This window comes from Rhinolophus sinicus, linkage group LG06, assembly GCF_036562045.2.
Source record: "Rhinolophus sinicus isolate RSC01 linkage group LG06, ASM3656204v1, whole genome shotgun sequence".
In the NCBI taxonomy this organism is placed as follows: domain Eukaryota; kingdom Metazoa; phylum Chordata; class Mammalia; order Chiroptera; family Rhinolophidae; genus Rhinolophus; species Rhinolophus sinicus.
Window position 1 is genome coordinate 49,451,551 of NC_133756.1, and position 15,023 is coordinate 49,466,573.

Consider the following 15,023-nt stretch of genomic DNA (forward strand, 5'->3'; position numbering starts at 1 on the left):
TTATTCTTCTATTTACCCTGAAATTCTTAGGATTTTTTTTATTCTGACTCCCTCTCTATAAGTTTTTCCTAGTAAAGGTATATATATATATATATATCTTACTCATCTTTATATTTCCTAGTATGAAGTACAGTATTTCATACATAAAATTAATAATTATTTTCAAATAATTAATGCTCATTTGTGCTAAGTAATATAAATTAATCACTTCATTTAGATACCCCCAACATTACATATGTTTTATAGCAGTGTTTTTCAATCTATTTGTTTTTTATTATCACTGCTGTATGGAGCATTTATAGGCATTTTTTTAACATTTAATTGCACCTTCATGAAATTTTAATATCACAAATATGTTACATATCTGTTTATGTTGTTAGTAGGAGTGAGCTTTGTAGAGCCAAAAACCATTGTAATATCTAAGACTTTTTGCTCTCCATGAATCAAAACCCAAAAGCCCAGTCTATGCTGTCCATAGCATAGACATAATAAATGTTTCATTGATTTAACATGTTGTAGAATAAAAAGATAATATACTATACAACATACTATAATTCAATGTAATGCTCTATGCTTTTTTATAAACAAAAATATAAATATTGGCAGCGATTTAAAACCTAAATATACTTTATTTAAAAAAAGATTTCTTAAAATATTTGAAGGACAAATTTTGTTACTTGAATTATGATCATGTATTTGAAATATCTTCCCACAGATAAACTGTTTGTCCACGAGTGGGCCCATCTCCGCTGGGGAGTGTTTGATGAATACAACGATAATGAGCGTTTCTACAGTGCTAAGTCAAAAAAAATTGAAGCAACGAGGCATGACCATTTAAATTTTCTTAAATTACTTCAGTCTGTCACTTCCTATTTCCCTTAGTTTGATTTCCTTGAACTGCCAATCATTCATTTTATCCCACTGCAGATAATAGATGCTATATCTCAATACAGTACTTTTCCGGGGTTTTGTTTTGTTTTGTTTTGTTTTAGTAAATGTATCTCAAAATAGCTGGTTGCCAATTTAAAGTACACATAACATCCAAGAACATTTGGAAGTCAAGTTGACATATTTTAATATCTCTCTTCCATGGCTGCCAGAACTCATTTACGCTAAAGTTGTGTTCTGTGTAAAGACCCATACTATATGCTGAGAGATCAAAATTATTTACTTTACACAAGAATGAAAAAAAATTCTTAATAAATAGTGGTAACTGTGGGCTGAGTAAGAACTCAAACAGCTTCAAGGAGCCAAACAGGAATTTCTTGGGATTTATAAATTCATCTTAAAATACCAATCTAACATCACAGTAATAACAGATAATGCTCTTGGCTGTACAGTCATGACAGGAGAATGATTGGGGGAAATCCATCTAAAATTGTGTGCCATCAGTTTAACCCATCTTAGATGTGCTGCTGGGGCTGGGGATTTATCAAACATGTACCAACTGAATGATACATGATTTCAAAGAAGGCCCTTCATCAGCCCATAACACCAGTTTCAGGACATGTATTTTAAAGAGTATTATATTGATTACATCTGTTTTCATCATATCCCCCTAAATGTCTAGTGTCTGCTGCAGAAAATTCATCATGACTGTTGATATAGATGACATCATTATATTCACTGACTTTGGGGACAGTAGAAGCATACGTATATGTAGGAGACTCCCTAAATGACTGAATGAAATTTAGTCATTGCTTCTTAAATTTGAACTAGAAACACACTGAAAAGATGGGATATATTCACATCCTAGCACGTTTGTTATACCACTGCAACCTGTGGCCAATCCCATGCAATAAAACGTATATCTAAAATGCTGCCACCATTCTTTACTGTCCCAGGCAGTACGGAAGTCTTTCCTTAAAGCCACGTTTCATTTTGGATAAAAATGCTCCTTGAATAATCAAAACACTTATAGTTATGCCACATCCCATTCTTTTGGGTATATCTTCTTTGAAAAGAAATCTACAAAGAACTTTAAGCTAAGGTGATACCAAGAGTAAATGGTTTCAGAAGTTGCCCTGTTCAAATGTCTGCAACGCATTTAACCACCACAAGGCTCCCAGGAGAGATGTTTGGAAAAGGGGAGCTTACAGCCATTAGTGTAAGCAGGTCAGCAGCAACTTTAGTGACAGTAGAGAACTCAGCCATTGTATATACTGGAGATCCCACTTAAAATTTCCCTCTGAAATTTCTTGGAAAATTGCTCTGGTAGAAACCCTTCAACTTTGCTGTCAAAATAGGATGTGTGTGATACACACATAAGAATAAAATCCGTGATATAAGGATCATTATGAATGGACACTTGGTATTTTTAATAATGTTAATGGTTAGGTCGCCTCAAAGACTAACTGTCACATGTTTTCAGGTGTTCCAAAGGCATTACTGGTACAAATAAAGTTTATAAGTGTCAAGGAAACAGCTGTTCCATTAATAGATGCAGAATTGATTCTAAGACAAAACTGTATGAAAAAGATTGTCAGTTCTTCCCTGATAAAATTCAAACTGAAAAGACATCCATAATGTTTATGCAAGGTATTCATTCTGTAAGTATGTCAATTTCTACTACATATTGTATATTTATAATCAAAGGACATGTTATCATGTTCATAAAATATCTATGCCGGTGACCTGAGGGATTAGGTATATTAATATACAGTTCTTTGAACATTGATTGGCACATAGTAAGCACTGAATTAGTGTTACTTATTACTATTCCTGAAAATCCACCTTACTATTATGATTCCTAATGAATCAGACTTTATTAAATAAACAACATATTTGCAGAGCAGAAATTGTTTTCAAATTTGTAGTTTAATTTTTAAATGCATCATATATAAAACTTTTTTTTTCATTTTATTAACCTTTTAGGTCATTGAATTCTGCAATGAAGAAAACCATAACCGAGAAGCTCCAAACCTACAAAACAAAATGTGCGGTTTGAGAAGCACATGGGAGGTGATCAGTAATTCTGAGGATTTAAAAAACACCACGCCGATGGTGGAATCACCCCCTTCACCTGTCTTCTCATTGCTGCAGATCAGAGAAAGAATTGTGTGCTTAGTTCTTGATAAGTCTGGAAGCATGAGTGTAAGTTCATGGTCCCATTTTTCCTGGATGTAGTGACTAGTGGATGATTTAATGCCTAAGAACCCTCTGAACACTATCTTTACCCGGGTTGTTCGAAATTTCATGGTGGCATAAGTCCCATCACTTCCTGTAATTAGGACCTCAGGAGAGGCAGTGAATATTGTAATGAAAGAAGGATAGCAATAGAGTTTAAAAGACCTAACCTAAAAGTCTGTTTTTTCTCCCAGAAAATGGAGAGTTTACTGAGGAGGACTTTTAGGCCCAACAGTAAAGATTTAGTTAGAAGATCAGAGCAGAAGACTGAAATATGGAAATGTTTTCTTACCTGCTCCCTTTATCTACTGGAAATACTTGACAGAAATGAGGATAGAGTGGATTGCTGAACTTCATTCCAAATCAATTTAATTTATCATCTATATAAATGACCGCTTTATAATCAAAGACACAAACAAAAAGCATCACCATGAAGAAGATATAGTCAGATTCAGCCATTCATTCCTTCTACTACCATTTAGTAAATGGGAGACATTATGCCAGGCTCTAGAAATAGAGACCCATATCCTTGAAAGGTTTACAGTTGCATGGAGAAAACTTTCTATCCCTTCCACATCACCCAGTTAACACATTCTCGTCCTTCAAAATTTGGTACAGGCACCCACTTCTTCCAGGAGGCGGACTGGTCTTCCAAGCTGGGCTGAAGACCCTTCTGTTGATCTCCTACAATGAACTGTGCAAACCTCTATTACTGTATATTATATTAAAATTACACATTTCTCTCCCATTAGACTAGACACTCCTCTAGTACTTGAAACCAGATCCTCTAGGAACCATGTCCTCTACTACTTTAAACCATGTCTTATTCATCTCTGTATCCCTTTTGCCTAGAAAAGGATTTATCACACATAGGTGCTCAATAATAACTGTTGAAATAAATGGACTACCAAAGAGCAGACGTAATGTGATAAGGCACCCAGAAGGACAGCACATCGGAGGCAGGACTGAGCGTGCTAAAGATCAGGAATAATGTTTCCAACAAATGGTGGATTGTGTGGTTAATGAAAAGGGTAGACAGTGATACAGCTGAATGAAATAAATCACAATAGCACAGGGTTTCTGAAAGAGCATCAAAATGCTAGACACCAGGACATAGAAGTGTTCTAGGAAGTGTCCCTGGGGAGAGATGGCATTCCTGATTAAGAGGAGATGAGTAGTCACCCCAAGACAGGGTGCAGGCAGAGCCAGGATTAAAGGTAAAATAAAGTGTCAGAGAGAGACCTCAAAGATGGGGATGTAGATGTTTCTCACCGTGACTTGGTTCTAGGAAGGTCAGGGGGAAATTTGGGCACGTATTAAGGGGAGGTACTACAAATCAGTTGGTGTTGAGGGACTGGAAAAGACAAATGTGTGAAGAGGCTTACTTACATCCTGAGCATCCACCTAGGAAAGAGGGATGTGAGTGTGAATGGGTTACCAAAGAACCAATTCCAAGTAATCCATTGGTGGAGAAGTGGTGGGGAGATGTTAGGAGCAGAAGAGGTAGTAGCTGGGCCTCTCAGAATTTATCTGCAGCTCGAGAAAGTTTCAACTTTTGAGTTGTCTTGTCTCCAGTGGATGGGAGATTTCAGTCTCTAGTTGGGAGTCAATGCTAGTCTGGTTTGATACTGGGGAACCTGGGGAGTGGTTTCATCTTGATACAACTGGACCAAAGGACCCCAGGAGTACTTGAGACATCTCTAAGGTGTGTGTCATCACCCTCCAATTCCAACCCAATATTCCCCACAAACTCCAACTGTAATTTGGGTGCTTAGCTGCCAAGCATCACCTCTAGTTAAAAGTCTGTGCTCCTTACTAGATTATATGTGTCTCATAATACACATAACTGTATTTTTAAATTTCATCAATTAACAAATAATTGCTTTAACACCAAATGCTTTCTTTAACAAATTCTGTTTACTCATTCTTTGTGATATGCTAATATTTTCCAGTGGAAAACCACTTAGCTTTTTTTTTCCCTTGTCCATTTACATTCAGACTTCTGACCGTCTAAATCGAATGAATCAAGCTGCAAAACATTTCCTGCTGCAGACCATTGAAAACGGATCCTGGGTGGGGATGGTGCACTTTGATAGTACTGCCAAAGTTCAAAGCAAGCTAATCCAAATAACAGGCAATGACGAAAGAAACAACCTCTTGAAGAGCTTGCCTACAGTAGCTAATGGAGGAACATCCATCTGCGCTGGAATTCAATCAGGATTTCAGGTGAAAATCATACTGCACGCATGGTTTGTTTTTTATTGTTAGGACATTTTTCTACTAGTGCTGCTACACATACTTGCTCACTAATATTAACATAACTAATTCTAAGAATCAGTTTACAGGATTACAGGATTAAGAACATAAAAAAGTCCACTTGATGATTTTTTTAATGGATCAGTGAATCAATGAATAAACTGATGGGTGAATACATTCCTACAAAAATGCCACTGGAGTATAAGCCCAATAGGTCAGGGACTTTGTCTTTTTACATTACAATAGTCAGTATTCAATAAATGTTAGTTAAATAAGTGTGTTTTGGCTGCATAATTCATCACCTTTTAAGGCAATGAATCAACTTACTTGTACAGTATGATACCCACGTTGGGCCAATCCTCATTTCAGTTTCTGTGAGGTTCAGTTAGGGCAGTCTAATGTTTATCTATTAAAGCAGATATAGTGGGGACTATTACTGTGTTTCCCCGAAAATAAGACCTAACCAGACAATCAACTCTAATGTGTCTTTTGGAGCAAAAGTTAATATAAGACCCGGTCTTATGTAAGGGATACTGGTTAGAACGTGAGTTTTGACATTAGTGTACTGGCTCTGCTATTTACCAACTACTCATATATGGTCTTAAGCAACACTTTCAGTATCTTTGGACGCTCAATGCCTTAACTAAAAAATAGGAAAATAAGAATGCCTACCTCATAGGATTATTATGAGAGTTAAATGAAATGAATGATATATTTATATATTTAAACAATATTCATTTTTACATAGTAAATAGGTAACTCACAACTATTATTATAAATCTTGGTTTTTTTCCAGAGTGTCATTTTAAGCTTATACTTAATATCAAATACGTCATTTTCCTGCTTAGAAATCTTCACTTCCCTCTCACAATCTATAAAATTAAGTCTGAATTCCTCAGTCTGATGTTATTTAAAAGTCTCTCACCCCTCAATAAAACAGCTCGCATCATTATTTCCATCCATTTTTGTCAGTTTTCCCCTTCTGATGCTCTATGCGCTAACCAATTTACAGCACACAGCCTTCTCCAAGCCCACCGTGTACTAACAGCCTCGCTACCTTTGCCCACGCAAGTCCTCTGCCTACAATGTTTCCTTCTTTCCATCTTCGGATGTGAAGATTCTACCAATTCTTCAAAGTCCTTGCTCTTTCATGGAGCATTTCCTCCTTTTTTACCAGAGCCTAGATTGCCAACACTATTAAATCTCTCTCATGTATGAATTGCATGGCATTTTAGTGTAGCTTTCTAATGTTAAGTCGTGGGTTCAAACTCCAGTTATCAGTTACTAGCTTTGTGACCCTAAGCATCTCTATAGTCATCAAATACCTCATTGGTAAAGTTGGGTAATGAAAGCTAGCACACAGGGCGGTTCATGTTTTAATTTATTCAATATATATTTATTGTAGGAAGTAGGCAGCAAACATATACTATAATTTATTGAACATATATTTGTGTGCCAAGCAAAGCTTCTCTGTTCTTGTTGTGCATGCTGTTTCAGTGGGAAACAGATAATACACAGATAAATAAATGAATAAAAACAATAATTGTAGATTGTGGAATCAAAGAGGGTGACGTGAAAGAGTAGCTGGGAAAAGAGGGGTTACTGCCTAATTTAGGTAGAGAGAACACTGAGGCCCTCTCTGAAATGTAACATTTAAGCTTTGATGTGAAGGATGAGAAAGAGCCAGTGGTTTCAGGCAGAAAGGAAAGTATAAAGTTCCTTAAGAAAGAGGTGGAAAAGAGCAAGACTATTCTAAGAACTGATAGAAGCTAGTGGCACTGGAGTTTGACACATGAGGGGGTATGGAATGTGGTTGGCAGGTAGACAATGGCTAGATATTTCAAAGCTTAAAAATATATATATAAAAGGTTTGTATTTTAAGCACAACAGAAAGCTACTGAAGGGTTTTAAGTATCAGGGACTGACAATCAATTCATGCTTTAGGAAGATGATTCTGGTTGCCCTGTATACAATAAATTACAGGTAGTAGGGTAGTGATCCAGGGACACATTGGGAGCTCAGACTTAAAAGACATGTTGTATAAAATACATTTAACACCTAGCAAATGTTCCCCAAAAGGTAGCACTGCACTATTGTGCTGTTTCTCTTGAACTACAGAATATATTGTGTCTTCGTCACTCATCTCTATAGCTCTTTAGTCTCTCACTTACATCTCAGTAAATATTTTAAATTTAATTCCTTTCTGTTTACAAATTCAGGAACTATGTAGTTCCTGTTCAGTCTCCAGCAGCCAGGACAGTGACTAACACATAGTAAGTGCTCAGTGAATAACCAATACAGGAAAGGGAGAGGTGAAGGAGAGATAACACTACTTCATCTTTGGATGTTCATTTTGCGATCAAATGTGTAGGAGGAATGTGATGGGGATGCTGTATAAATGCTGTAAATGTATAAAAGCATTTCCTATTTTTCAGTTTTGTTTTAATGCATGTCAGAGAATATTTCTCTTATATTGCAACATACATACTAGTCATTCTTTGCCTCAAAACATGAAAAAATTGAAATGAGGCTGGTCATGTTCCCTAACCCCAGTTTTACTAGGGATTTCTACATTCCAAACCCTTTTCTGTAAATGTATACACAACTCCGCTCCAAGTCCATGAAAGCCACTGATAATCTGGCATTTTTTTCTTCTTGGCCTAGACTCAATTTCTCAAAATGGTGTAAAGAAGCCACCACCAATTAAACCTGCCAGAGAAGATGAAATATAGTTGCTATCCTGTGATAAATTCTCTTGATCTTTTTTTATACGAGTCTAGATTCAGATCTCTGAGTGTAAACTATTTGATTTTATAGGAAAAGGATTCAAGCCACAAATAGAATTCGATAAATACAATTCATGTATTATCTGAGCATCACCAACATAGTTTTGTGCTTGTTACTTTTAAAGATAAAAGTTATATAACAAGATCCCTAACCTTGACCCGCTTAGAACTTTCTCTATATTTTCTCTGCAAGCATACTGAGGGGTCCCAAATTTGGAATCATTAAGTTGTTTTGTTGTTGTTGTTTGTTTTTGTTTAATGTTGACGTGGATTTCAATGCAGTTAACTGTTTATACATTGAAGGCTTGTCAGAGGGAAGTCTGATCAAAGAAACAAGAGAAGTATTTAATGCCACATTCTGTGATTACATTTTTATTGCTTTGGGACCAGCTGCTGATACAGCAGTCAAAAATATGAGCACTATAACAGGTAACATATGACCCATATACTCTAATTCTTTAATAGCAATGCATAAGTTTAGAGGGTGACAACTCATCAACTTCTTTTGAGCTCTGTTGTTGTGCCAGGAGCTAGGGACCAGTTAAACCAAACTGATCTCTGTTCTCAAGGTGCTCAGAGTCCAGCTGGCTGGAGAGACAAATAAAACTACTAATCAGATAGCATAATCAGATAACATGCCTTCATAATAAGAGGAATATATAGGAGTCAAGCACTGTGTGAGCAGTGGAAGCCAGTAATTCTCCCAGGGTTGTGTAGTCGGGGAAAGAAGGCACGAGAGACAAGGTGAATTCTAAGCTGGGTCTTGAATAAGATGCTGAATTTCTTTGAAGGGGAAGGGGTAGAAAAGATGATCAGATCCTGAATAAAAAAATTCAGGTTGAAATGACAATGCAAGGTACATGGAGGGATAGTGTGAAATCCAGAACCATTTACTTAGGCTGCAAGAATAGGGACTGAATGGGATTAACAGAAGCTCAGGCTGAATAGATCTAAATAACAAAGACGTTTCTAGATAAACATTTACTCTGGTAGATGTTATCTTAGATACGAGACATGTGATGAAAATGGACCACATGTTTTCCATGCCTTCTTAAACATAGTAGAGAATATATAATTTATAACATTATGAATATCAGTTCTTATATTGACTTGGCTTCTAATGTTACCAAATTTATACTTGCTATTATAGTGATTAGTTGTGCAAACTCCCATTGTTTCAAAGTGCTTGCATGTCCATTGTAAAATTCTTTTCTATCCCAAGTAGCCCCCCAAAAGTAGTGCTTTTTCAGACTTGTCTCCATTGCTTACAGTTTTTCTATCTCGCCATTGTCAGGATACCTCAATATAGCAGCACTTTAACCATTCTAATTTTCTGATTCTGATCTACTCTGGCTGGAAAATCTGAAGGCCAATATTATTAAAACAGTATGTTAAATAAAAGTGAATAATTCCCCTGAAGTGCTATGTGAAATTTGTGAGCTTTAATACATGGAATTGTAACATCTTGGGTTTTTGTTTTGTTTTGCTTTTGTAGTCTGTGATTATTTGATACATTTCAGCCAGCTGGGATTTCTATATGTGAAGTATAAAGGTAGCTTACACTTCCTGGTTCTGACATATTAAATTAACATTTTAGAGTTTATCTTTACACCTATTAGGTTTTGGTCTATTTTAATAATATATACTGAAACTACTATTTTGATTATTTGTTACCTTAAAATAACTAAAATGTGATAAGTACTTATTTTCTAGAAAGCAACCTAGTTTGTGTATTTACATTTTAGGAGGAAGCCATCTTTATTCCTCAGATGCAGCCCAGAACAACGGCCTCATTGATGCTTTTGGGGCCCTTGCATCAGGAAACACCGACATTTCCCAGCAGTCTCTTCAGGTCAGAGTTCCCACCCCTCAGGTTTTTGTGTTTGCATTTAATCATAATCAAGAAAAGTAATTTGGTTGTTATATAATTTTTGAATTCTATATTTTTCTCAAAGTAAATTTTTAATAAAATCAAAACTTCAATGTGAGATAGAAATTATTGCTTAGCTATGACCAAATTAAGTAATAAAATAGTGAAGTAAGTAATGAAATAGCAGACTTTTTTTTTTCTTTTTCTTTTCCCATAGAGTTTGGTTAAGGGATAAGATCAAAACCTAATAATGTTAAATTTTCCATAAAAAATAGACTTGTTCAATAGTGTAGCTTCCATTTTTCTATGAATGCATGAAAAAACCTCATGTTTCCAAGATTTCCCCCACCCTTATCTGCTGAGAAATAAATTTAAATTAGATGAACAAACTCAAGAACCTGGCTTGAAAATGGAAGGAAAGTATTTTGGAAATAAATTTCCTGAACAGAGTGAATAATCATGCATATCTAAAAATTTAGGGTTTCCTTTACCTCTTCAACCACTCTTTTCACTGGTTTTCTATTTTATTCACGTCTCTTCAACTCAACTCCTGTTTTCATCCAGGTTTAAATAACACTCCCATTTTCTGTTAGATTCTAAAACTTTGACTAAACTTTGATTCTTCATTCATGGCCCATGTAAAATGTCAACACCATCTGTTTCCTTCAAAATACTTTTTACAAAACTCTATCTACATCCATTCCCACTAAGACTTTATCCATTCTCACCATGCCACTTTATGTGAATATGTGTCTTCCATCTTCCAGATCATCAAGTCACTGCCTACATTAAAACTGGCATGATTATTTAAACAAATCTATTTTTCTCAACTCTGCAACAATGAAGAGCATATATGTTATAGGATGCAGGGTTAGGAATATATGTGTCGATTGATTTAAAGATCTGGTTTGTAGCTTCACCCTACAAACAGATTACAAATCGGTCTGGGATCTAGTTTGGCAGCATATAAAGAATAAAATGAAGGAGAATAAAGCTAATTTGTGATGGTTTCAATCCGGTTGACTTAGAAAATGATGATACTATTGTCTAAAATTGACAAGTGAGGAGGGAGAAGTGATTTTGAGAATATTATTTTGTGTTGTTTTAACCTTAGTAATTTTTAGTGGATGGTGGGACATTAAAATGGAATATTCCAAAGGAATTTTGAAATGTAAGAGCTAAATGTGGAGAATCAGCCAGAAAAGAGATATTTGCATGCAGGAAGTGCTCAGAATTTTGAGAATGGACTTTTTAAATGGTATGGAAGGGGAAGAAAGAAGGTTTTGCTCCCCTCACTTAAAATGGCAGACAGAATGCAGAGGAAAAATTGCGTCCCATTCTTCACTCAGTTATTTTCCCCTCCTCGTACTACATGGCCAAAGCCTCCTAATTGTCTTACACTTTCCTGATGTGGAGTCTAAAAAAGTCACTCACATTCACATTTAACTTGATAATAACATTTTGTCCACTCAAAGACATGCCCACTTAGCATATAACTAAAATTTTTGTCATGGCAATGATGTCTCAATGATAGAATTCACTCCCTTCTCTCAGCACTGATATGAAGATATTTTTGGCTTAGGACTAAGTTGAGTAGAAGAGAGATTTCCCATCCTTTCCTCAAATGACACATCTGTAGAAAGCACCTTCCTGGTCAGTGGATAAAGTTGGCTCTCCTTGACTAAGAGACATCCACAAAAACATCAAAAACTTTCTTTGAAGCACTTCCTAGAGAAAGGTCCTAACTTTCACTTGTCTTCTCAGGATTCCAACCTTCATAAACGTCATTTTGTTCACTTTACACTCTTGTTGGACATGCTTATTGTCCAGTGCTACTCACTCAATCATGTGTGAAAAATTATTTGAAGATTTCACATCAGAAAATATCCATCAGTGCTTGTCTCACTATTTGCTAGTCCTGATTTTCTCTCTTGAGGCCTCACCTTACTGTGTCTCTGCTCAAATACCCTAGCCACCAGCAATAGGTATTTTCTTTTAGATCTTTGTGAAGATGGGTAAACTGAGGGACACACACACACCCTACAGTTATTTCTTCTTTGAGGTTGTAGTACCCTTTAATGCTAAAGCCTCAGGTGGGTGTTCACCAAAACAACTGGGGAAAAAATAAGAGGGCCATGTCTCCAACTATAAAACACATTCACCTGCTCTGGTGCTTTTATTATACTCTGTCCTTTCCTCAGACCCTGTATCTCCACACTTTCTGACTAACTGTCACATCCCAATTAGCTTTCAGAGAGATCATAAACCTAAGGTGGTATGCCCTATATAAGCTTGTTCTCAGGCCAGAAATTAAGAACCATGTTAAAAAAGAAAAAAAGAATTAAGAATAAAATTACACTTTCCTCCCATTATTAATTTTAAAAATATATTTAAACAGCTTGAAAGTAAGGGATTAATCCTCACCAATAATCCCTGGCTGAACGGCACTGTAATCATTGACAGCACCGTGGGAAAGGACACATTCTTTCTCGTCACATGGAGCACAAACCTTCCCATCATTTGTCTCTGGGATCCTAGTGGAACACTAATGGGAAATTTCACAGTGGACTCAGTTTCCAAAATGGCCTATCTTAGTATTCCAGGAACTGCAAAGGTAAGCAATCAGCTTTTTTATTTCCTCTCAAATTTGTTTCATAGCTGAAAATACATTGTTTAACCTCATAAATGTGAGTGCCAAGACTTGTATCATCTTCAAAATTAAGATAAAATACAATGTAACTTTCTATGCCTGTATGGTCTTGAAAATTATGGTGGCAGGAAAAAGGATAAAAGGACTTGTGCATTGGAGGAAGGAAGAAAAGGGAAAAAATTAGGTAGGCTCAGAATGATTTAAGGAGGCAGAATGTAGGGACACTCTTTGCAACTTGATGTGTTGCTAGTCATTCCTTATTAGCATTAACAGATCTTATTCTAGAATCTGTGAACTCCAAGGTCAAAGAATAAGGCCAAGACCAAGGCAAACTTTCCAGAACTTGTTTTTCCCAGCTGAGAGTGCACAAAATGTGGACACCATACATGACAATAGCCAGGATACCCTGTCCAAACTGCCTTTACGCTCATCCTTTTACCTTCAAAAAAACTCAAAAATCTCAAAACCCTATTTATTCTGTAACACATTTATAAGATTTGTTTTAGAGTTACGTAATGGAAACACAGAAAATAGCTTGGTCTTGGATACTTACTATATTTCCATTGCATTTTTAGGTGGGTGTTTGGACTTACAGTCTTCAAGCCCAAAGAAACCCAGAAACATTAACTATAACAGTTAATTCTCGGGCAGCAAATTCTTCTGTACCTCCAATCACAGTGAATGCTAAAATGAATAAAGATACAAACAGCTTCCCCAGCCCAATGATTGTTTATGCAGAAATTCTACAAGGGTATACACCCATTGTTGGAGCCAACGTGACTGCATTCATTGAATCAAGCAGTGGAAAAACAGAAGTTCTGGAACTTTTGGATAATGGTGCAGGTAATTCACCGTTTTTAATGAATAAGCCTATAGTTTCATGACTCGGAATGTGTTATGGGTCCCTGTGGCAGTGTGGGGCAGTGAAATACATCAGAAGCATTGATGCCGAATATGGCTGAATAGCAAGATCAGCAGGAAATTCTAACCAGGTGAAACCTTCAAAGGGATTAGCAAGTGTCTTGCACATGGCAGCACTAAATAAATGTTATTTACTGTTATTATTGTTTGCCATCTGGACAAGCAATGTCTATCACCAGATAGGAAGGAGACTGAGGACAGCATCAAGAATTCTGAACAAGTGTTTCTTAGGGGCACATCATCAAGAAAATCTGGACAGAGACAGTGAAACACAGCAGCCATATGGGGTTAAATAGTAGAACTTGGGCCCCCCCGAGAGGGAAACAGGGACAGGCAAGAGTAATTCCCAACAGCTGGAATGAAGTGCAAAGGTATTCCTGGGAACAAAGGCAGGCAGAACTGTGGCAAGAGAGGAGGGGACATCACCAGGGCATCAGATACCAGGTCAGACTGGCAGGAAACAGGCACTGTGTTGAACATGCTGTCTCCCTGGTCTGTACGGGTGACTGGTACTTAAAGAGCTTTTTCCCAGACTCTGGATTATTCTGGGAACTAAACCTTCTTTTGAGAGCTCAATGAGCAAGGAAAAAACCAGTTTCATAGACATCTGAATTATCACAGATTTCTATCAGTATCTTTTGCAATGTAATGAATTCAGTCAATTTATAATCCTCTCATCAACAAGCGTTGGCCCTGTGAAAAATTTAGAAGGTAAAATTATTCTTTGGTGTACTTCAATGCCTTCACCTGATGTGAAAATATTTTTCTCAACTATCTCCTCACTCTTCCGTTCCTCCCAACCCTTTCCATGCTACATTAAAACTTACCTGCATCTTGTCATTTCTCAAGGTTTTACCAGGTAGCTACTTAGCTAATTTGGAATGCCTTTACCTGAGACTGCATTGGTGATTATCAATGACTTGGAGCAGGGGTCCTTATGCTTTAGCACGCAAAAGAATCACCCAGAGGGCTTGTTATAACACAGAATGCTGGGCCCTTCTCTAGATCTAAGAAATTTGCATTCCTAATACAATCGAGAGACGTGCAGATGCTGCTGGTCCAAGGACCTTATTTTAAGAACCTCTGTCTTAGAATGTTAACTGCCCTGAGAAATATGTTTGCAATTTAACAAATTACTGCAGTATCTGTGATATCAAGAAATATACTTATGATAGAGTATTCCTAAACTCCCCCAATTGTTTATTCTAATAATAGATGGGTCTTTCCACTATCAGATTAGGGTGTGAATGGATCACAGAGCAAGAAGTGAGGATTAAATAAAAAGGGGTGGATGAAGATACGTCAAAATAAGTAAGTGACTATAGTGAGAATTAAATCCTACGCAAAGATACTTTTTCTTTAGGGGGTATTCTTCTGATTTGAAGAGAGAGGTGACACAATTATGTGTTTAGAT

At 36.5% G+C, this 15,023-nt stretch overlaps 1 protein-coding gene and 1 long non-coding RNA gene across 2 annotated transcripts in view; one reads left to right on the top strand and one right to left on the bottom strand.

Annotated features, from left to right (window-relative positions):
- LOC141572127 (uncharacterized) overlaps positions 1 to 15,023 on the bottom strand; it is a 186,169-nt gene that overhangs the window by 110,971 nt on the left and 60,175 nt on the right. The gene's annotated exons all lie outside the window — the stretch shown is intronic.
- CLCA4 (chloride channel accessory 4) overlaps positions 1 to 15,023 on the top strand; it is a 29,038-nt gene that overhangs the window by 10,934 nt on the left and 3,081 nt on the right. The window contains exons 4-11 of the mRNA XM_074337181.1: positions 716 to 824; positions 2,372 to 2,549; positions 2,875 to 3,093; positions 5,125 to 5,392; positions 8,451 to 8,597; positions 9,914 to 10,020; positions 12,437 to 12,652; positions 13,264 to 13,531. Of these exons, the coding sequence (XP_074193282.1) occupies positions 716 to 824; positions 2,372 to 2,549; positions 2,875 to 3,093; positions 5,125 to 5,392; positions 8,451 to 8,597; positions 9,914 to 10,020; positions 12,437 to 12,652; positions 13,264 to 13,531 (1,512 nt within the window). The remainder of the gene's footprint in view (positions 1 to 715; positions 825 to 2,371; positions 2,550 to 2,874; positions 3,094 to 5,124; positions 5,393 to 8,450; positions 8,598 to 9,913; positions 10,021 to 12,436; positions 12,653 to 13,263; positions 13,532 to 15,023) is intronic.